At 45.5% G+C, this 23,727-nt stretch overlaps 1 protein-coding gene across 1 annotated transcript; it reads right to left on the bottom strand.

Annotated features, from left to right (window-relative positions):
* Nucleotides 1–8,043: 8,043 nt before the first annotated feature.
* LOC144153997 (uncharacterized) lies at nucleotides 8,044–11,446 on the bottom strand. Its single transcript, XM_077685800.1, has one exon. The coding sequence runs from the start codon at nucleotides 11,409–11,411 to the stop codon at nucleotides 9,828–9,830; it is 1,584 nt and encodes a 527-aa protein (XP_077541926.1). The 5' UTR covers nucleotides 11,412–11,446; the 3' UTR covers nucleotides 8,044–9,827.
* Nucleotides 11,447–23,727: the final 12,281 nt, after the last annotated feature.

Genomic DNA, 23,727 nt, shown 5'->3' with positions numbered 1-23,727 from the left:
CCTCCGAGGAAATCCTTCGTTTGGAGGCGAAGCGGCTAAAAGGAGGAAAGAAATCCTTGGGTCACGTGATCAAAACGTGACGTCACTTGACTTGTTTTTGGCCGCCTAGGGACAACGCCGAAGTAGGCGCAGCAATTCCCTGGCACCCCCCGAGGGAACGATTTGAGGTGTCAGCACCCAGCTTGTCAGTTTGTGTTGATTGCTACCAAGTGGAGCTGCAGATGCGTGAATATACCGTGAAATCTAGTAATGGTGCGATATTCCTATCCGATCAGGTGTCTTTCTTACCTACATACTACTGCCACATTTCAAGAGAGACTTGCAGCCTAAGCTCAGCGTAGATCAACCATGGCGGTCTCTGGCGTTTGCTGTCACAGACGCCGCGGAAGAGCGGAAAAGAGGGCATCTATGCGGTCATTTTCCCAGCAAGGTCAGTAACGTCGTTGTTTTATGTTTGTTGTAGTTTTTGTGTTTATACCACTGTACTGTACTGTGTACCTGAAGCTGCGTGAATTCTTGTTTGCATGGCCGCCTCGGCCTCCTAGCTGTCATTCTCGTTCCCGATTGTATTGTGACGTTAACAATTTATGCTTAATCTTGAGTTCAAATTTAGCGTGCGCTGTATACTTGGACGAGGTACAGACAGTGGAAAGAGACAAACCAGACGTCGCGCAAACCAACACCTGCTTCATATAGCCAACGGGCCTGTGTTTTGTCTTTTCCCAGTCCCTGTTTCTCGTCCAAGTATGCAGCACACGCTAAATTCAATTTACGATGCTATGTCCCCACACACTCCGGCCGCCGTTTCAAGCGTTTCACTGTTGTTCCTTTTGTGTAGGAGCCCATAACATTGCTCAAGTTTGGTCGAACTGGTGGCGTGTACCTTATTTAGTGACTCTTATTTAGTGACTCTAGTGGCGTGTACTCCCCGAAGCGCAGTCCCGGATCTGTGAGGTGCAGTGCCTCGAAAGTAAGTATGCATGTGTTTGATAGCATTAATCTCGCCAGTATGTCGTGTGCACGCATCAGAGTTGTAGCTCTTCGGGCAGTTAAGTTGCGTTGCGGGAGAGGAATTGGAAACGTCGCTTCTGTGCAGAGAACGTAAGGATATTGAGGCCAAATGAAAAAAAAAAGCGTGAAATCGTGAGCCAAAAAAGACGGAAGAGGGAGAGATAAAGGATAGACCAAATGACGGCGGCAGAATCACATCGTCCGAGGGGCTGTGAAGGTAACGCGGCATTTTGGGCCCTTTATGAGGAGGCACCAGGAGCAACTGTCAGTAAAGTGTACATTGAAGGTGTGTGAGCCAAAAAACACGGAAGAGGGAGAGAGAAAGGATAGACCAAATGACAGCGGCAGAATGTTTATTTATTCACGATACCCTTATGGCCCCACGGACATTAATGTATGTTTCTCTAATAGGGAGACTGGGGACAACAGCACAACAGTTCCCTGGGTACTGGGTTCGTCACTAGCTCCACGCTGCAGGGGCAGGGCTACAGTTCACTGTAACAGGGCTGCGTGACTATCCTCTAGTTCACTGTAGCATAGCATATCCTCCTATATAACGGCATTCGGTTATACAGGAGGCAATGAATGTGGTGACACGAATGAACGGAAGAGCCAGATTCCGTCAGCAAGGTCAGTGCTTATTTTAACCTGTCGGGTATAACGAAGGCACTTCATTCCAGAAACATGCCAGTAGATCAGGAACATTGTCTATCAAACAAAAATATTCTAGTGAGCAAAAGCGGGTTACACTTTTCCCTGTCAAACAATATTGCCGGTGTGTCATAACCACTGAAGGAACGAACAGGCGCCCGTGCTCCTGAAACATTGCGAGGATTGCTGGTACGCGGCCTTGCGCTGACAACAAAGCACAAAAAGGATCCATTTTCAGGGTATGGTGGCAGTATTGGCCTTCTGACATCCATGCGTGTTTGTGTTCGTGTTGACGTATCTTCTATGGCGGAGGTGCTACTTTGGTCGCAAATCTCGCAGCATTTATGTGTCAGCTAAACGTTTCTTTTTTGTTCACTTGTGCAACCGCCAAGACCATCGCTCAAGGCCCGCATGGACTGCACATGCACTTCTTGAGCAGCAGGAGCTGCGTCCCATTCGGTACTAACGCAAGTTTAATGTGGGTGTAGGTAAATGTTCATTTGTTTCTTTCGAAATCTTGGTCAATTGTTCAAAGTTTGCTTTAAAATTAGTCTTTTTGAGGAACGTGTTGTATTTCATTTTCATGATTCCACTAAAGAGGCATTAAAAGTGCAAAAGTGACCTGGCCTTTATTGGTAGATTAGTGTTTTGAAGTTAGCACTTGCCGCAGCAACAGTTGCTTGCCTGAGCGATCTTCTGAAACAAGAACTGTTGCAGGGACATGTAAGTGCAAAATAAATGTCTGCAGGAGCTTCTGGAGAGTGCTTGCTTTTTAAAGTACACATAGCTTGGCTAGTAAAAGTTACATAAGACGATGACTCAGACCAGGTGGTAGGCTTTGTTTGATTTGTTTTTTTATTGAATTGTTTAAAGGTACATGCAAATAATGCGAGGGCCTACCGTACCTAGTAACTGCTAGGCAAAGCCCGTCTTTCAAGCCAAAGGTTGAAGCTGGGAGATACAGGCACTAAGAGGATTCTTCTCTCTCGTCTGGGGCTGACATCCCCTCTGCAGCGTCGGACACCTCAGATGAGAAATCTGCACCACCAAACAGCTGTACATTGTACCGCTTCCTAGAAACATGCACCCCGTGCACCACTCTGGGTACAGGGAAGTAAGAGCCAAAGCCATCCACACATACCACTGGAGGGAACCAACCACAACATATACGGACGCATGTTCCTATCCCGGCATAACAGCAATGGCAGCCGTGGTTGTCCAGCACAATAAGCACATCACCAGCTGTCGGGCGTTTCGACGCACTAACTGGCGCGGGCCCTGGGAAGAGCAGCGCGGAAATGGAAAGAACGTGTTGTGCGGCACTTTTGAACGCCGCGCATTCCGAGAAAGGCCGCACCTGCCCTCAGGGCTGCTGCGGCTTGGAGGAGAAGCCCCGGGGAAAAGAACATCGAAGATAACTACAGCCTAACTTTACCTGGAACGACCCCTAACAAGCGGAAGAAGCAGCCATCACTCTTACCATGGTGCAAACTAAAGCCAAAGTAATCATCACAGATCACAGCAAGCGTGCTGTAACTTCTCGTGTGGGCGAATTCACCAGACAACCCACCAAATCATCTGCCAGCGTCCACCGGATAGATCCATCATGATCATGTGGGCAGCTGCCCATTCTGCTGTCCCGGGCAGCCAAACCGCCCACCTGCTGGCCCAAGAGTTGTCTCGCAGGGCCCTGTGAAGCGAGCAGGATAGACCAACCCTGTTGATCACATATCACAACATAACTCAACACTATAGGTTAGAACGCGTCATCTATCCAGTACTGCATAATCACCTAATGACAGAGGAGGAACGGAAGCTCCGTGCACTCCAGACTAATACCTTTCCCCATCCCACCAAATGCCATATATTGCACCCCACCTTATATTTCCCACAATGCCAATTCTGCGAATTCCCCGGGGCGATCTTTCATATGGTAGGGGGCTGCGCCCACGCCCCAGTACGTTTGCGCAATCCCTCCCTTTCTTTTTACAAGCTTTAAGAGAGAGCTCTAACCAGCTGTGGCTTCAGTGATCAGCACCTGCTAGTGTTGAGGCTGGGAAAGCTCAAGGGGTCTTGGACTGAGGACTCTTCCCCATTGCTTTTTGCGATAAACACATTTACCCTCTCTCTCTATGCCTATGTACAGGTGCTGTCACAAGTAATTGGAACATGGGAGCTGTGACCGAATGACCGAACTGTGGGAGCAGCTGGCAGACTGGGGCACTTGGCTGAGCCTGCAGTGGGTCCCCCGCCCACATCAGGCTGGACGGCAATGAGTGGGCAGGTGATCTCGCCACCGGGGCCCGCGCGATGCCTCCCTCAGGCACGGTGGCCTAGGCGGCTGCGGACGACAACCGCCTGCTCATTTGGCAACGCCTGTGGACCAAGCATCCAGACTTACGGCTGGCTGCTGGAGATGGCCCACCACCTGTGCGGGCCTCATGCTTGCCATTTCAACTGTGCTCGGGCGTCCTGTGTGTCCGTGCGGAGGACGCGTGGACGGCCGAGCATAAACACCTACTTGGGCGGGTGGCCAGCCCCACCTGCACTCACTGCCGAGCGCCCATCCAGTCCCTGCTCCACGTACTGTGCGGGTGCCCCAAGTTTGCGGAAGGCCAGGTGGCAGGAATGCAGCAGGAGTGCGGCTACTTGATGAACTGCTTTGTTCCCTGGGCAATGCCAGGGAGCGGGTCCAAGTGCTCGAGGCCCTAAGGGCATACCTGGGCACCTAGGGGTGCACAGTGCACTCTACTACCACGCGAAATAACTGCCCAGAATGTGGGGGAGTGTTGCTGATGATGCGGCTTGTGTGTGTGTGTGTGTGTGTGCGCGCCTTTTTTTTTGTTACATGTCTGTTACACCATTGTATTCTGCACCTTCATGTTTACCGTGTATGCTTAGTGTTTATATGTATCTCTGCTTAGCACAAGTGTTCCTTCCCTTCCCTATGTGTTTTATATATGTACCATTTTAACTTTCTCTCTTATCCCCTATTCCTATCACCATGTACTCTTTCCTCCCTACCCATACCCCACACACCAGCAGGCGTTCCAGTGTCTGCTCCTAGGTGAGACAATTTACGCCTGCTGATGGAACTTCCTGTATTTCTAATGAGCAATAAATACATACATTCATAAATACATATCTTAATAGGACTTGGTTGCTGGCTAGTTGGTTCACGACACATGAACGCATGCTAAAAAAACATTCATTGCACGTCAAGCCCACACCAGTTATTTTTTCCCTCCTGCCCACCTCATTCTAGGCTTTTTTTACCTACATCCCCATCCCTTAGCAGAGAAGCATGCAGAAGAGCGTAAACGCCGGCTAAACTATGTCTTTCAATAAAGAGCTTCTCTCTCTTTCTATGCCATGCTGCGATTGTGCAGCATCAGCCTTTGAGACCAGGAGTGGCACAGTGTTCACTGATCGTCAGGTCCACAGATCCTTCCACAGCCTGGAAAGGGGAAGAGGGTCGCTTAAGGTGGAAGGGCTGTACTAAATGCACACCCCGAGTTCATATTTGGCAGGGATGGCCACGTCGTGGAGGAAAGGTATCGGTTTGGAGTGTCCCGAGCATGACTACTACTTACTTTTTAAAGTGAAGCTTTAATGTTCTCACTGATTGCATCTGTAACGCGCAAAAGCCGAAGTAAAAGAAAAAAAAACTGTTTTTTTTTCACCACCACCGGTGGCCAGAATCGAACCTGAGCCCCTCACATTATAAAGCCGATGTTTATCTGATTGCTCCGTTTCGACATGATCAAAGTGGTTTGGAAAACTTAGACGACAACCAAAGAATTCATCACGAGAAAGCTTTCGTATTCAAATATTTTTGTTGTTTGAGGGAGGGGTGCATGATTTTTTGGGAAGTTTGTGATGAGGAGGATGTAAATGTCTTGAGCGAAAATGCTGGTCAATATCTGGGAAAGTGACAAAGGGCATTGTTTTTTCTCATACTGCTTCCTCGCGATGCTTGCCTTTGGTCATTACCGTGTGTACGCGCTCTTAGTTTGGATAGTATCCCCACTTCTCATTTATGAAGAAAACTCAAATATGCGCTACCTACGCGCGCTTTTGCATACATTGAAACAGAAGTTTATGCCCCATCTAACATTTCATTTGTGGAGTAAAATCTTTTAATTTTTTTATTTCTAATGATGATGAGGTAAGAAAATATTTTTGAAGTGAACTCTTTACATGCATTTCTGAAACAGTTTTAGATTTTCCTCAAAACCTAGTTCATTTATCGGCCGCAAGGGTGCTCATAGGCGTTTTTAAGATGGCGGCTTCCAGTAAAAGCATATAGTTAATAAGTAAAAGTTTGCTCGGTGTACCTACGCTATTCTTTTGCGGTCCCAGCACTACATTACGGGGTGAGTGGCTACTTTTGACTTATGTTATCGAATAAACAAACCATGTATATAATAAGTGCTAAAATCATATGACATGGGACCGTCAAAATGGGTGTTTGTCAACCAGCAAAGCCGAGGGTACGGCGCAGCGGATGTTCAGTTTTGATTGCGTGTTTCAACACATGGAAAATAAAAAAACGCAGATGGATACAGGCGGGCACAGGTGCTGTTTTAGTAAAATTTTATTGTACAGAGGGAAATATAAGATTAACAAGGCCCAAATGCACGAATAGGCAAGGTCGGACGAGCTGCAGTCAGTTGCTACCAAAGCCTCTTATTTTTCCTAAACGCTGCCGCATCCCCCCCCCCTTCAAAAAGAAAAAGCTGTAGGATATGTATCGATACAATCAAGACCTCCTATTTTCACCTCCGCCACAATTACCAACTCGTTCGTAGGCTTATCTGGATCCCGGAACCATAAAGCACAATTGTCAGTACGGCGAGCACCCGCATTCACTGCAGTGATCGGAGAAATGCCCGACATTACCTTTTTGCGCGTTACTGTGGTACTCGCGTATCCACAAGTTAATGAACCAGGACGCGTTCCACAAATACACTTTTACGGTAGCAGAGGGAACGCTGTACAGCACTCAGCTGTCACTCGCAGTCAGTCAATATATTTGAAAGCTGTCGCGGAAACACGACGAAGGTAGACCACAGTGCCTTTGCCCGGCACATTTTGTCAGCCGCGGCAGTGAAAGTATCATGGCTTCACTTACCGAGCGGCTGTCCTATAAATGACCAGTATTACCATAAGCTACGGCAATAGCTTTTCACCAATTTTTAATAGTGCTTATTCGTACTGCAGCAGCTATAAATGCCGGCCAGCCGGTCCATAGCTATACCGAATGAAAAAAAAATGAGTACGAAAAAAAAAAAAGAAAACATGCCACCATTCAGTTATGGGCTCACGCGCACGCACGCGTGTCTGCAAAGAAAGTATGCACAGCAAAAAAAAAAAAAAAATGTGCACCGTTGTTGCTTATGGGTGTGCCATTTACACAACAGCCAGGGGTTGAGTGTAGCCACCTCGGTTTCATGCTGATTATTGCAAAGTGTCATTGACTTGACTTTCAAATTGATTCAAATTGGTCCCTGTGATAACTTTCAAATTGATTCCAACTTTACGTAGTGTGGTGCTGAGCACAGCAGCCAGTTTCTTCTATTTGACTGGGCATGTGTCTTTGCAGAGCTGTGCTAGTTTCAGCACTGTAGACGTGACCATCAATACTGCTTCAGTGGGCAGGTATGAACGAACGTAAGACACATGGTGTTTGTATGGTGTTTGTGCAAAGCCATTGGTTCGACATGGCCTTGCCCGTTCTTACTGCCAGTGGATACTCGTGCATAATTTGTACGTCAGTGCATTCTCACTTCCCTTCATGTAACTGGCTGAACCCAGTGCACACATGTGTCTTACAGTGAGAGTTAAATAATAAGCTTGTCGGTTTTAGGTTAATGTAAAGCTAGAGCCTGCAGAATGCAAGCCAGGTGCTGTAAAAATGGGGAGGGTTAGGAAAGGAGAAAGTGGGCATTCGGGAGCAAGAAGAACGAAGTGGGCGATGCCACAAGACGCCCGTATTCGCCAGAGTGTATTTGACACACCACAAAGATATCTTGCGATGGAGATACAAACACATTTTTAAGTGTGTGTGCTTGTAACCCAGGTGGTATTTTTATTTTACAATCTACAAAATGGCAATACACATGCCTTTGGTTAGCACATCTTCTCTTGTGCCTTAATGCATATGCACTATTCTGGTTGTTGCCACACAGTCCAGCACAAGGTTGTGTATACAAATATATATTTATTGCGCAAAATACTGAAAAAATACAAGGAGGCAGGCCTGCCAAAGCCGCGTTGGGCTTGAACGGCAGTGCCTGGCAGGCAACGGAAACCGCAAATATTAAATAAACACTGACACAAGTACAAAGCATAGTATAGCAGAACGCTTAAGTATACATAAAAGAAAAAAAGTGAGACCAAGATGACTTACGACACAGATTACACCCGACAGAATAACATCACTTGAGATTTAAAATATCAGCTTGTTTCCTAAGCGGGTCACAGCTTATCAGAAATTAGTCTACAACAGCTCGAACGTCATACAACTCACAAACCGCGTTTAGCACACACCACCCGATATGGTTTGACAGAACTTGAAGTGGTGATTAAAAAAAAAGCATGGAATTGTAAAAGGTCAATAGTAACTGGACAGAAAAGTATATAGCATTGCTTTCAAGGCTGAAGGTGCTTGAAACACATAAACACAATTTCGGCAAGACTAGACCCTCAAAATACAAATTATATGTTTACACAACGTAATACCTTGTTCAATGAGCGTTTCATTTTTATAGAAAAAATACTGGGCGGCAATCTGTTAAAGTAGAAAGGGACATAGTAATGACGCATTCTTCTACTGTACCTAGTTGAGCAACGAGGAATGCAGCTTAGCGGACTTCACACCAATCAATGGGGCTGTACATAAATCAGGAGACAGCACCTGCAGACATTAGAGGACGCTGCAGTGTTTTTACACTTACACATGTCTAGAATTATACAAGCATACAACACAATACCAGAGATAAAATAAGCATTAAAAGGGATTCACATGCACCAATTTTAACACGCACATTATCAATTCTTTGCCAACACAAGACAGTGTTATCAACGGTAGCTACCTGGGATAGAGAATACCCATAACCAAATTAAACTTTCCGATTGGCACGATAGAAAGCTGACAATTGTTTGCTCATTAGTGTATGCTTGCTCAACTTGTACTTTTTAGAATTGAACTTAAAGGGTCCATGAAAACAACATGCATCTTTGGTTTGTTCGAAAGATTGCCTCTTTGGAATAACGTTGACACAGCTTTTAATGTAAACTTTACTCAAATAAGAAGCATAACAAGGAAACCAATAAATAGGCATGTGGTTCACTTTTCTGCACTGACCTTGTGACGTATTATGGGAACGTGGTTTTCAATTGGCTGAGGTTGGCAAATCCAAGGGTAATTAAACAGATTTTGTTCAACGAGCTGTTTGTGCTTGATTTTAGGGCATAAAATTTTGTGGCAGTAGTAGTCGTGGGGTAAACAATAAAAGTTATGAGCAAACAGGGAAACTTAGGAGCAGTTAGTACAGCACTTTGCGAACTGACGCTGCCTAACACGGCCGTTGGGCTTGACTGAAACTACACTGGCCACATGACATTAGCAGCACGGCAACTTCTGTGACAGTGTTTGCGGATTAATATTACAGGTTTCACGAAATGATTGCTATCAATCATAAGAAAAATTGTGCACATACATTCCACTCAAAAGCAAACCCATTTGGAACAGGAGTCTTTGAGCTATATTCCTGCGCCATCTAGGAAGGTGTACGATAACAAAGGGCACCTGTCGCATAGCAGCAACCCCTGTCAACATATTACTTTTCATTTTAGGTATATGCCCTGAATACGTCATTGCTGATGTCATGAGATGTATGATGCGATAAGAGAATTGAAATTTCAACTTAAATTGTTTAATTGCAAAGTAAATAAAGCATTGTTTGCTGCAGGACAAACACTGAAGGTACAATAAAACCAAATCTTTTGAATTTGAGTATTTTGTTATCATGGCCCCTTTATGACTTGTTTTTGCGAGGCGACTTATTATACCTTAATTTATCTTTTAAGTGCGATGTGGGCCAACAAAAGTGCGTGACTAAAATTTTAAGAGTAGCTCATTGGCATTTCTTTAGCTTTTGTTAGTAGTTATGGTCAAACCCAGTGTGAATAAATTGAATGCCTGCTTGTGGTTCCTGGGACAGAAGCTGCTGCTCTATAGCTTCCTTCTCTAATATAGTGGGGGGCTGGCCAAATGCCGCTTTGGCGGACCTCTTTGGAGCTCCATAGCGTGGTTGTTTCTGCATTTTTTTATTTGGAGGCTCCAAACGAGGTATTTTTTTCCCTGGCTTGTCTGACACAGCTAGCTTATGCTTTGCAGCATATTTTCTGAGGTCGGTCAGCATAGTTTGGCACTCATCATCAGGTGTGTCAGGCAGCTTTTTGACCAGTGTCCGGAAAACTGCCTCGAACTCAATCTTCAATGAATCGCGCAGCTTCGCTGACGTAACTGGCTGAACTCCTTGCATTGCACCAAAGATGCCCTCTTGAACACTTGCAAATAAGGAGCCAGGGTCATCGACCATCGAATTAGTTATGCTGCCACAATTTGAATGGTTGGCCTGGCTGTCCTCATTTACTGGCAACTTGTGTGATTGCAGTTCCCTTGATGCAACAGCATGTATATGCTTGCACATATGATTGTGCATTACATGGTCAAGGCATGAGCACCTGTACATTATGTGGCAGGCCTGGCAAGAGGTGCAGTGCAGGTGGCATCCAGCACATGTTTCACTCGTTCTTTCTAGTTTGTAATTATACTGAGACAGAGTCTGGGCCCTTATGAGCCACTGCCCCTCGCCCACCTTAGTGATGTCGGACTCGGGAAAATTTAGTCCAGCCCTGTGCTTCTTAGCCAGCGCAGTCCTGCGGTGGTCTGTTTTGCCTTTGACCAGTCTGATTACCCGCTTGATGAAGACATCACTGGTCATTGTGAAGAGAAGCCAGATTAGTTTGTCAAGCCGGTAATTTTGCTTACCATGCATGTGGGTACACTTTAAAGTCCTGTGCATCGATTCTATGTGGTTGTTGGTGCTTAAGTTGACCTCTTTTCGGTAACAAAAAGCCCACTGACGTACCCTGGTAGAGTATGTTTTTACGAAATAGGAGCGGAATTCTTCCAAAGCACATTTCTGCTCCGGTGTCAACCTCCCTTCTTGCTCGGAGTCCTCCTCTGGTCCTGGCTGCTTGCAGGCATCCTCAAGCCGTTTCAGAAATTGTGAAAACATTTCCTCAAACTTCTCAATTTCTGCACAATCCATCAGTGTGCGTAGTGTTTTTCGTATTTCATTTTTTAGCCTCACACTAGTAATTTTTGTGAGCCGTGTGTTCCAGTTGCGGAGCACATGCCACGAACAGAGAAGTCGTCTTTTAGGGGTGCCCATTACCTGCTCCCATGCGTTTCCATATTGTTGGGCATCATCTGACATGAAAGCTTCGCATTCTATTTTGCCCACTCTTTCTCTGATGGCCTCAAAAAATTTCACCATTGTATTGGTATCTATGCTTTTTGAAATGAGGTAGGCACATGGTATGCCAGAACCATCTTCGGCAATTGTCATCAATGTAGTCAGCTGCAGGCCATACCCATTAGTGCCATGGGTGGAATCAATGCAAAGCTTATTTGATCCTAGCTTTTGGAGACATTCCTGCTGTGGAAATGTCATCAGTGCAAGCTCAAACTTCTTTGTATACTCTGAAGGGTCTGCACACTTTTTGAAGTACAGAAGCGGAGACTTTCTTTTTGCTTCCATTTCCTCAACCCACATCTCAACACTTCTGAAGTCATTGCTATCACGCTGTTCTTTTTTGTCTATGTTGTACCTGTCACGAATGTTTGAGATGTCCTTTCTTGACAAAATGCTGACCCGTGACAGTTCTCCACTGGAAGCATCGACACCCGACCGCAGTCGCTGCAGAATAGTTGTTTTTGGCACCCCTATCTCCAGCTGACCTGAAAGTATACAAGAAGTGTAAAATCCACAGCATGTATGGCACTGTCAAGCATCTGGATGTGTTAACTACATGTTATCTGGGTTTTATTTTTTCTGAATTTGAGCAATAAATTTTCAGGACTAATTTTAAATTTGCAAGTGAGAAAGAAATATGGTCTTCATTACTGTCAATCAGAAATTGCAGTAGAAAAAAGCAATATGTGAAAGCATGCACACACGTGCCCACTTGAAAGGTTCACCACATAAGTAGTAATAGCGAAAAAAAGAAGGAATTGAAACTTGTGCCATGATGTGTTACAGAGAAGTTGCTGCCATAATTACGCTATGGCTGAGGACCACTTCAATTTGCAATTAATAAAATGCATGTGTGTCATTTTCTGCAGGCTAATGTTAACGTTCTTTCTGATTAGCTCTCGGTTATGGCAAGTGTCTAGTGGAAATGCGTTTCTTGCAGGTTTTCCTAGGACATCAACATGGAGGGGACAAAGCTTAGGAGAGGTCACGGCATAGCCCAAGTTGTATTTAATGGTTGACAGGTTCAGACGACAGGAGGAGCGAGTGAAGGCAGAGGAGGTAATGATTGTGCACAAAATTTGAGAAGACAGGACCTGTTAAAATGGTGTTTTCAGCTTTAGTAGACATGGCATCGGAATCTCTCCTCCAATGCTTTTGTTTTCTCCATTGCAATTAGGGAGATTGAGTGATTTTTCTAATCGTCAAGCGGTTGTGTGATGACACCTTTGTTTGGTTCAGTATAAATCCTGTGCTTTGTGTATTCAGCACGTCTTGGGTTGAAAAAAGAATTTCATGTCATGCTACAGCCCCTTTTATAATTGGAAAAATTTATAGTCACGGCTCTTGGATATATTAGGTTAAACCTGATTTGTATAAACAAAACTTGGTGCAAAAATTGTGCGATACCACTTTTCACAGAAAAATGAAGGAATTTGTTATAGTTTAGTGTCTACTACTATTTAGGGATCAGTTTTCTCATTAGGCGAGGTTATGCACAAGTCTACACACATATACAACAAATTTCAACTAGTATGTCACTAGTGAAATGTATTTTGATTTAGAGTTTGGTGTCACAGTGGCAGTAGCTGCAAGCTTTCTCTTTCATTGAGATGTGTAACAAGCAAATAAGAGCCAATGAAAGTGGGGCAGTATGTTGCTGTCTAAGTAAAACAAGTGCTTTACCTGCAATGCCTTGTGAGAGAGTCTTGGAGAGCCTCTGATGACCCAGTTCGGCAGTGTGTCCATAGTGCCGCTTTTGGAATGCCACAAGCACCCTGTCCTTTTCCTCAGTTACTTCAAGCATGGCAAAGCAGTGCTTGCCGGTCTTGCAGCTTCCCTTGCTTTTGAGCTGGCGCTGGCCTGTCGAAATGCTCTCAAATACTCCAGAACGGTGGCAGTGCAAGTAGCGCCTGAAGGTTCCTGGCCGGCATTGCTTCCTGCCTGTAGATGCAACGAAGTGGCTGGAAGTCTCGTTCTCCAGAGCCTCTTTCCAGATGGAGAATGCTGAAATGAAAAGGGTTATACTCGCATCTTGTGAAAGAACGGTCACTGAGAAAGCAAAACTTCTGTTTGAAAATGTTCAACTTGATAAATATTTAAGCAATCTAAGTATGTGGCCCACTTTAATGAATTCTGTACAAGGGCTAAGGAAACCGCTACACAATTCACATAGATGAACTACGATGCAAGGTTCTGTATAATTTTCTTTAGGTTCATGTGGCACTGCAACAGATTTTCAGAAAACAGAGTTCAATTCAGATTCCTTAAATTGGTTCCAAAAGTATATAATTGTACAGTGTAACGTGTGCATAACTCTAAGCAAAAACTTGCTATTAAAAGGCCACTGCAACACTTGCAACATCTTTCTGAATCTGAAGTGCTCTCGAATTGTAGTCAGCAGGCATAGATAGTACTTAGAATCTGGGCTCACAAGGTACCTCAGCCAAAAATACTCTTCTATGCCCATCAGATAACAAAAAAACCTGCTCAAAAGGTAAAGGGTTCTTTTCTCTTTCCCGGTTTAGGCGTTTCCACATCATTCGAGTGATGTCACGGCTATTGACTGACTTCCCATCTATTCCAGCAATAAGCGCATGTAAATCCCACTTTACAGAAAGTCTCAAAAACAACAGCAAAGACTGAATTGGAGGACATATCTGCTGCAATGAGTAAGTTGTACACTGCCACCCTGTGCTGGCGATAACCATAGCTTTTACAGTGCTTCCATGCATAATGGAAAAGGTGAAAGCATTTATCGGCACGGTTGCCAGGTGCCTTTAAACCTGATGTTGTGAAAGAAGCCCCCCGATTGCAAAGCATGCCAAAACATGGTTCCCTCTGCAAGTCCTAACCCTTCGTCTTCTGGTTTTCCATAACACCAGCCTTGATGCATCGTTATTGTCATGACTTAGAAGCAGAATTAAAAGCCTCGTCATGGTCCTGCTTTTGAAAAAAAAAACAGCGATACTGCTTTCTGTGATATTCTGAAGCAGAAGCTTGGGGATTATAAGCTAAATGTACAATCAAAATTCTAGTCCTAGCATGTGGCACAAGGGAGTCACTCATTTGTAAAAAAAATGGTTCAATTGTGATCTTTCTTTGTAAAAACTATGGTCTACATACAGATTTGCATGTAAAATTTTTTAACAAGTATGGTAATGATGGTTGGACCCTTAAACGTCTCTACGTTCCTGTCCAGTGTTGTACCCCATTCCTTGAAAAGAGAAGGATTCTGATGATTTGGATAGTCATCTATATCTTGAACTATTCTCTATAGGTCTTATTATGTTGAATCTTGCAGGTGCATGTGTCTTGTTGCTCCATGGCAGATTATTTGTATCAGTGAGACTTGAAATTAGCGTTCTCCTGTTGCACTTACATTTACTTTTACTTGTGTGGCATCACGTTCGGGTGTTTCCGGCAGATTCTGTTGTCCCTTGTCAACATGCTATTGGGGGTGTTTTGTTCATGACATTCTGCTCCCTGTTGCGTGGGTATACATTCCAGGCACTGCTTTTCTAACCTAGTGCCATCTCCTGGTTTGCTTCGGACACTCCCACTATTCTCTTAAGCAACTGCTACAAGGAACCCGCTGTTCAGTCTTTGTTTCCTCTAAGTAGAGTCTCTGTTTTTGATTTGATTGGCTTGGATTTTAGACCCAACAGTAATTACAATTTCCTGCTTTTTTTTTAATATTAAAGATTTTTTTTAGATCAATTCGAAGCATTTTCATAAGTAAGTCTGATTTGGTATCTTTTAGGCTGGCTAACTGTGCGTTGCAGCTGATCACTACGTTTAATTTACATTCAGCGTCATGCCAGGCTTTGCCTGCATTGGAATGGAATGTCATTTTGTTCTTGTCTTGGGGAAACTGCACATTCCACATAATTTTGAATTTACCACTTGAAAAAAGTCTGCTCAAAGCATCCAAGCACATTGGTTATAAACTGAAGTTCAAAAGAAGTTTATTGGGATCAAAATGTGATCAGTGTGTGGAAAATTTTGCGCAGTACCATAAGGATGCACACACAATGCATTGTGTAGACTACGGAAAGTGGTGTTTTTGAAGTATCCAGAGAAATTTGCACTTAGTGGATACGCTTTTACTTTTTTAGGTAGAAATTTGATGTTGACAGAGAAACTCTAAGTGCCAGTAAACAGCTCAAAATTCTAGTGAGTATTGCGCTGTAAAAATGGCTAAACTAGGAAATAACCCATCTCAGTGCACTCCTGAGCTGCTTATCAGATACACTTAACTCTGGAAAATCAGTACATACACCACATCAGTGGTCCATGGATGCAGTTTTTGGTGGACTGAGTACTGATGCTGACTAATTTGCTGAATTAATGAGCATTCAAGAGCAAACTAATTGTGTTTTGGCATCAGTTGGTCAATGGGCTATTTTATTAATGTATGGATACAGGAAGTGCTGGCATGCTGTAGGCAAGAACTGAGTAAAATAAATAAATAAAAAAATAAAAACTGCAAATAAAAAATAAAAGAAAAGGAAACAAAAATGAACATAAAAGGGTGAGAAAAAGCGTTGGTATCGCACAACGAATGACCGCATTTCATCGACAGTCTGTGCAGCGGTTTTAGTTATTTTAACTTTGTGTTTTCGTATAAGAATATTTGGACACAAAATGTCTTCTGTTGTAACCGTATTATGCTCTGATTTGGCTTTGATTTTGTGCTTTAAGGTTATTCTCAGTTTTTATTTTTCTTAATGCAGTTGGCTTTGGTTAGCTAGACAGCTTCAGCTGGCTGGGGTGTTAAATTCGAGACGGTATGCAATTTGTCATTTTTCTTTCTTAGTGGATACAAAGCAAATGAGCATTCTGCTTGATTGAATAATTGCGAATCGAAGTGAATTGTAGAGGTTTCTACTAGGAAAACCTGGAATGGGAAATTTCTCAGGCATGTTACAGTACATAAAAGGCTCGTATAAGCTAGAGGGTATGCAAAATTTTCCTGCATCATGAAAAAAAAGAAGCTAGCCTGTTCTCGTCTAGCTTTATTGATGACATTTGATATTATATATTATATGGGACAATTTTTGTCTCACGTGGTGAACCCAAACACAAGTGCTTCATTATATTGGTGCAATTATGGTATAAATGTTCTGGAAAGTTATATGATTGGCATAATTATTTTAGGAGGAATAAATGTAAATGCAGTTTTGTAGCCTTAAATGTTAGCTGAAATAAAAACAGTGTATAGGGCAACACTAAGCATGAGAAATTAGCCAGGTATCAATAAACACCCTTAGGCATGACAGTACATCCCCTCTTTTGATGCATTTGCTCGCGGATCCCTGTCTTGGTATAAACAGTGTACTAATTTTACTTTTAAAACACACTTGCGCCCCAGGCATCAGACTTATATGAGTTTTGCGAAGGGCAGGCATCTTATGCCTAATGTAAACGGATAGAATTGATATCAAAATTGAGTTCGGTCCTTGATAATAGGCAGGTCTTGTTGGCAAACTATAGCATCACAATTGCGCAGTGTCAATGCATTTTCATAATGAAAGCTTTATTGTGGTTTCTAGGAGAGCGAGGCGACACAATATAACCATCTTTCCAACAGTCTACAGAGATGGGAAAAAGTAACGTTCGAGATGAGAAAAAAAAAAAAAAACTGCGCATCATTCTATTAGAAAATTGGGGGCTAAATCTGCAGTGCGTAGCTGAACTTTTGTGTCTAGAGAGTGTCGATCGGTGCAGTTTGCGCGAATGGGAAAAGAGAAGCAAGAGAGCATGGTTGGCCCGATGCTGTTGGAATTATACACGGGGGCGCTCCCCCAAAACTTTCGTATTGCTGTTTAGCCGCCCGTCACCGGTGCATTGCGGAAAAGCCCGTTTTCGCTAGCGGAAGCTGCCCATTTGCGTTTTCCAACATCAAAATGCTTCGGGAATACTTGGAAAAATTTCGACTCGTGCTACTCGATTCGATATTCGAAAGCTTTGAACATTCTCACACCTCTATAAATTGGAATAAATTACGCGATAGAAATTACGGTAATTGTTGCGTATTTGAAGTTGCCTGTTTTTTTGGTTTCCTTACCTCAGTTGTTTTGAGGACGTTGTATGCACACTGCTTCGGGGTCACTTTGCCAAATATGTTCACCTCGCATTTTTCTTTTTGGTTTCGTATAGGCTAACTATTTTCTCGTCTACACTTTGCTGCATCCATTGCTTGTTGCCCAGTCGGTGCAGCATAAAACACGTCCGACACTTGTGGGGGTAAGTTACGGTTCGTTTGATTCCCGACGTTAACAGTTCCGTTTTTTTTTTCCAGATTATATCCTCACCTACCTTAAAACGTGGTTAACGCCTTCGTCTCGAGTAGCCCATCCAGTAAAGCAGCAGACAAGAACGACTAACGAGTTTAGTGTCGACAGCTCGCGATTTTGTTTGCTCATCGCCTTCCCCCTTCCTGTTTACTCTTCGTCCTACCATGCGAGGTGGCCGAGTTAATGGCACATCCATGCATTAAAGAGAATGAAATAGAGGTCCGATTCTCCCATTACTTGATTGTCTTAATGTCCCGAACTCCATCTTTTACTAGATATGCGCACCAATGCGGCTGCATTGAAGAGACAGGGTAAATTTATACATCTTAACACTGCGAAAAGTGGTATATAACATGACTTCAGGCGCCGGGGAGAATGGCACATCACTGGCATTTAGACTAACATGCAGTGATACATAACGCAGTTCTTACCTTGTGCGAGTTACAAAAACGCATTTTCCGTATGCATGATCCGTGAAAGCTGCATAATTTCTGCTTGAATTTCTATTTCGCAAGTGACGTCTGCACAAGGCTCTGAAGGATTTCTGGTGGCAGCAAGACGACCATGAGGAAGTTGCACATATATTGGTTTCTCGGCACGACGTTTTTTTTTTCCTTTGAGGAAGGGGGGGGGGGGGCACTGGACGGGGGTGCTGACGGCGAGCTAGCAGCACAGATTCTAGCGATCGAGATGATAATTCTGTAATTTGACTCGAATCGCAAAGCTTTCTCCTCTTTGTATATAATGAATCGCATGTAGAGAACAAAGCAGAGCATGCTTACCGGCGTACGAGTCGAAGGTCAGGTGTTCTACCTCTTCCTGGAAGCCGTGGTTTCGGACGTGGTGTAGTCGCAGGTCAGTGAGGTTGGAAAACGAAACCGAGGGGCACCCATCGCACGCGAAAGATCTTTGTGATCTGGCATTAATTGCTGATGCCTCGACTACTTTTTCGGTGGCCTTTTCGCCATGAATGTTCCTTGCATGTTTTCTTAGGTTAGAGCCAGTTGAAAAACTTTTTCCGCAAAAAATGCATGAAAACTTGGCTATGTCGTCGCCGGTAAGCGATTCCGGCGGCGTGGAAGAACTGCTTGCGCAGCCGTCCATAGCGGCAGTAAGGCCGTCTCTAAATCACTGCGCCACTGCCCACAGGAGAGGACGGAGAGCTGGTACCAGTGCCATCCTCGGTGGAAGGGTTGCAGGCGCCAGCGACGCTGCTAAGTCGAACGCGTGGAAAGCGGAGGTTCCCTGAAGGGCTTTATGGCAGCCAGCCTGTCAACAGCAGGCGGCCTTTGGATCATGCCGCCTGCGCGGAGACGAATTGTCTTGACCCTCAGCTGGGCTGTAATGTTTTTTTGAACGGCGTGTTGCAAAGCACAGTACGAGCGTGGGAAAGCGTGGGTCGGATGCTCAATACGCTTTCCGTAGACGTCGCGGCGGTCGCTTCGGGGGCCGTCTGCGCGCGCGTTTAACCCGAGGGACGGTTGTAAAACAAAGTGGCCCAACGCGCTACTGATAAGGGGAGCAAGGGGCTGTCAACTGTGCTTGAACGGCGGCCGATTTGGGGCGGTGGTTCTGCCTTTGTTGGCCCGAGCGCACAGTAAGGAAGTGCGAAGATGTCTCGTTGGGAATGCGACGCCGCGGGGTCCGCGCGTCCCATATGGTTTCTGCCGAGGATCGCCTGTCAATGGCGGGGAGCCTCGAGGGCGCGCTAACGGATACGGGTCACCCCGCATACGTGGTGGCGGTCCAGCTTTGGACAAGGCGTTATACGCGTAAAGTGCAGCCGTGGGAACGGGCAACGCAAGCCACGTGCGTAAAAGCTTGCCCCGGGCGCTTGCACGTGTTTCCCCGGGTGTCTGAGCGTTTGTCGTATTTGTTTGGTTTACTTTTGATCTCTTCCTTGTTTTTCTGGTGGAAGAGAGTGACCAGCGTTTGAGGGTTACGGAGGGGCGTCGCCCACCACGGTTTGGGCCCGGATTTGGTCATCCGTTTAATCAGGGCGCCAGGTGATACCGATTGACCTGTGTATCGGCGGTGGAGCCTAAGTAACCCATCAAAGCAACGAGACACGAGGTCTCGGGGTCGAATCCTCAAGGTTTAATGTGCTACGCACGGCTGGCGTATTGCCGGTCTAGCCAGGTTCGGCTAGGGAGGATCTCACCACTTGGGTAGTTTTAGGCCAGGGTCCGTCGCTGACGGGGGTGCCGCGTGCACAAAGTCTTAGCTGACCTACAACCCCATTTTATTTCTTACTCTGTCTACTTTAGTCTGTAAATATCCTGTATATGCCTTCCGTGTAAATATAGTTTTGAAAAACCCTCCATCAACCATAGTCGTCGTGTAATCAGTGCCGCAACCATCAGGCACCAACGCAGATCATCATCTTCAACAGCAACAACAACGAACCATCATTTACTCTCGGATCTACCACCCAAGGCTGCCGTCGGCCGGGTGCCCCAGCTCCCTCATCGACGGGTGTACACAATGACGCGGCGGCCAACCGACACGCTGACGCCTGCCTGCTTGGCGGCAACTTTTCTCAATGTCCCTGTGCAGTCTCAGGCTTTCTTGTGCGGAGTTACTGTAAGTATTGTCGCGACGCAGTAGATAATCCCCGCAGGACAAAACAGTCGAGGTAGCGCGGCTCCTGGTCAGCAAAGGATATTTACTTGTCACGGTTTGGCGGTTGAAGCAAGCGATTGTCATCAGCAAACGAGATGAAGAGTGCTGAAAGAGGACCGGCTTGCTTTGACATTTCTGACCATTATTTTGTGTGTGCGCTGACGCCGAAAAGGGTGACAGAGCGGGCAATGCTACCCCCCAGAAGCGGCGGCGCCAGATAGACGAGCATGCCTCCAATGCGTGACGAATGAGCTCTCGATGGTGACAAGGAATGCCATGAGCAAAAAACCACATGGAGGGGCTTTAGGTAAGCGCGCCCACTGGCATGCGTGGCCGCAAGATATCCGCGGGCAAAGGGCCTTGGGCCTTAGAGAATGTAGCTGACAGCAAAGGACGCCGCACCGCCGTGCAACAACACTTAGCACTGTGTTACCCCTTTCTCCCCTCCCTTCCCTGTTTTTGTCGAACCCGTAAGAGTGTTGCGTGTAGTATGTTGTAGGTGTGCAGTCCTGACTTTCGCACAAGGCGGGATGGGTCAACGTAAAAGGCACGGGGGGTTGCTTGAGATCAGAGTATCCAGCGGCATGCGTAATGTGGCGGCAAGAAGGGTTTGTACGTGGGCCAGGGCTTTCAGTTTTAAAGAAATCTTGCCGTGCGCCCACAGCGAGTCCCCCTTCTGGGGGTGCTTTTCCGATTGGACAGCATCGTTTGTGGACACTTCCTGAGGTAGGGATCCATAAAACGACGGGTAGATAGAAAGGACATGCTGCGGCTCGCCGAGTGTGTTCTCAACTTGATTCTCACCCTGAATGGTAAACACGTTATAAATAAGCAAATTCAGCTTGTGCGAAGTTTCACTAGTTATTCCGCTCAGAAGGCACGATAGCGACCTGCCCGTATACCTGACCGGCAGAAAGCGCTCGCTACGGTATGTACCGTTCTAGGCACGCCTGTTTCTTCATCTTCTGGAAATATAAAATTCGTCACTCATATACGGTAAACTACAACGTACTGGGTCCGTTAATTGGCGCGGTTTGTGAACAAAAGTACTATAAAGAAGCAGGGCGTCACAAGAATAATTTTCGCAAGAAATTTTTTTTCTGTAACCAGGTGAAAAAACCTGGTTACAGAAAAAAAATTTCTTTTCTCCTCTCGAGCGAAACTCGAATTTTAATTGCTCCAAAATTTTGAAATGCATAAAAAAATTACAAATACATTCTCGCTTCGCCCCCCCCCCCCCCCTTTTCCGGTGTCGCTGGCTGCGCATAAGCAGCTTTCGATTACTTCACGGCCCCCCCAGGTGCCTACCGGACAACGCCGCCTTGATGGCCTGAACTGTGTAGCAGAGGCAGTGACAAAAGCTTCGTGCGGCGTCTTTCTTTCAGCGGCAGGCTTTTTCCGAGACGTGCCGCGCATCGCATTGCGGTGTGTCGGACGACGCCGGTACTTCAAGCGATCCGCCCAACGTCGCACTACTAGGGGATCCCAGAAGTCCTTCCGACGCTTCCACATCAGCGGTCCAAAGGGCTTCGACAGTGGGAGATTGCGCCACCGGGGTCAACCTCGCGCGCGCAGAAGCGCCCGGCCTGTTTTCTTTGATCTACGTGTAAATAATACTATATAAAGTTTTTCTTTCTCTATTGGAAACGAGTACACCATTATAAAATAGTACCACATCGGTTGCCGATTGTTCTAAATTACTGTAAATGTCAATATCTAAGTATAAGCGTAGGGTGAACTCGTTCAGAATGTAGCACTACTTACGCTAGGAAATGCGATTAGTTGCTGTTGTCTTCATCTGAGAAATTATTATTGCGTAACGTGCCGTTCTTTAGCTTTCTATTTGTTTGCCTGTTTTTATGTAACGGTACGAACGTCGTGTGCTTACTGTCATGGAGGGTGTTCGTGGGGCTCGTAAAGCTGCTGGTTGTATCCTCCAGGAGTTACTCTGATAATAAACTTATTTTATTCAGCTGAAACTGAATCTGTTTTATTTGGACATAAGCGCGCGACAACGGCACGAACAATAACAGCGAGAGGGCCAACATAAAGTAATGAAAAGGGGTGCCCGAAAAACAAAAGAAACGCGCGACGAGAAAACAACGCGCCTGAGCTACTTGAGCCGGCGATGCGAGGCTGGCGCATTCATCGGCAGCGTCAGCCCTTTCCCCCAGAAAAAGGAAGTTTGGCGTGTGGCTCAAGGAAAAGTTTTTCGCTGAAAGCACCCCGAAACATAATCGTTACGAATTTTAAAATTTTAGAGTAAGGAGCCCCCGCGCATTGCATGTTCATACTTCATCCGCAAGCGACATCGTCTGCTACGGCCAGCGCCAGCTGTGGCTGGCTGTGGTGCTTGGCTGCAGCAGAGGGAAAGGGTAAGGTGAGGCGCGATGGGCGCGAGTACAGGCGTTCCCCAGGAAGTTCCCTAGGAAAGCGAAAAATTCCCCGTTTGTTAAAGCCGTGTTCTCCCTATGTGTCCCTAACCGACGTCACTTTTAAGGAACCAATGGCGGCATGGAATAATTTCCTCCTTTTAGCCGCATGCGTTTGGAGGGACCCTCGATCGCCTCGATCGAGATCGCAGTTTCGGAGGAGCAGCGAAAGGCATCTGGGGGCGAGGTTATGGCAATTTTTTTTATTCAAGACATGAAAGTACGCCTAAGAAATATCTTTTTAATGTTTTGATTTTTTGTTAAGTAATTATACCGGTATTTTAAGAAATAATAGTTTCTATGGTTGAGAGGAGCACGGAAATAACATGAACCAGGTGGACACAACTAGAAATAACTGTTTTCTGGTCTGGCCACACTGCACACACACTTCGGTAGCAGCCGATAAATCTGTTCTGTTTTTGTGCACGCTGCTCCATGTCTTCACGTATCCCGTTGTGTCTCCTGTTCTTTCTGATCCTATCGATTACTATATAAGTTTCAGGGCCGCCCCTCCGGATGACAGCCAAGATAACGATATGTCAGCGGAAGGGCTGGAGGTATACGCCTCGAGCGCGGCCTGTAGGGGCGCCACTGAAATCCCCCTAGCGGCCCGTTTCGAAAGCAGGCGCGGGAGTCTCCGTCCCGCTCCCCACTGTCGCCGCTGCTTTTGCGGCATGTTCACGACTGAGATTTAGCGTTTGCGGGCGTTGGAAATCCATGTTTATGTGGAGCAGTCACTCTGTTCGCAAATGGGATGTGTTTACGAGAGTGTAAATGTTTCTGACGCGATCTTAGTGTGGTATACTCGGTCTGTATAAGCGCCAGGTGTGTGTCACAGCCCAGCGTCGCGGAACCGGCGTATACATGGACCTGATCGTAGTTACACTGCCCTGAATTTACTAGCAATGTCTCCATAACTACCGGTTCCTCTGATGTTCATGCTACGGGTATACGACTACGATGTAAATCAGTTTTGTGCTCTTACATATTCAGCGGAACTCATACCTGACAGCACGCCAGTTACTTTTGCCAATAATATACCTCAGATATTGGTCACCACCATTTAAAAGCCAGTGTGTGTTAATTTCGGGAATATTCAACGTAAGTACGACGGATAATGCAGAATTATACTCGGGGATCAGCGCACGACTAAGAATCGTCTTG

The sequence above is a fragment of the Haemaphysalis longicornis genome, unplaced genomic scaffold, assembly GCF_048455015.1.
Source record: "Haemaphysalis longicornis isolate Haplotype H1 unplaced genomic scaffold, Haemaphysalis longicornis Haplotype H1 scaffold_9, whole genome shotgun sequence".
NCBI lineage: Eukaryota > Metazoa > Arthropoda > Arachnida > Ixodida > Ixodidae > Haemaphysalis > Haemaphysalis longicornis.
The sequence above is the reverse complement of the archived record's forward strand: the minus strand, read 5'-3'. Positions and strand labels throughout refer to the sequence as shown.

Coding starts and splice junctions, on each gene's coding strand:
- LOC144153997 (XM_077685800.1), bottom strand. CDS start 11,411: ATGACATTTCCACAGCAGGAATGTCTCCAAAAGCTAGGATCAAATAAG.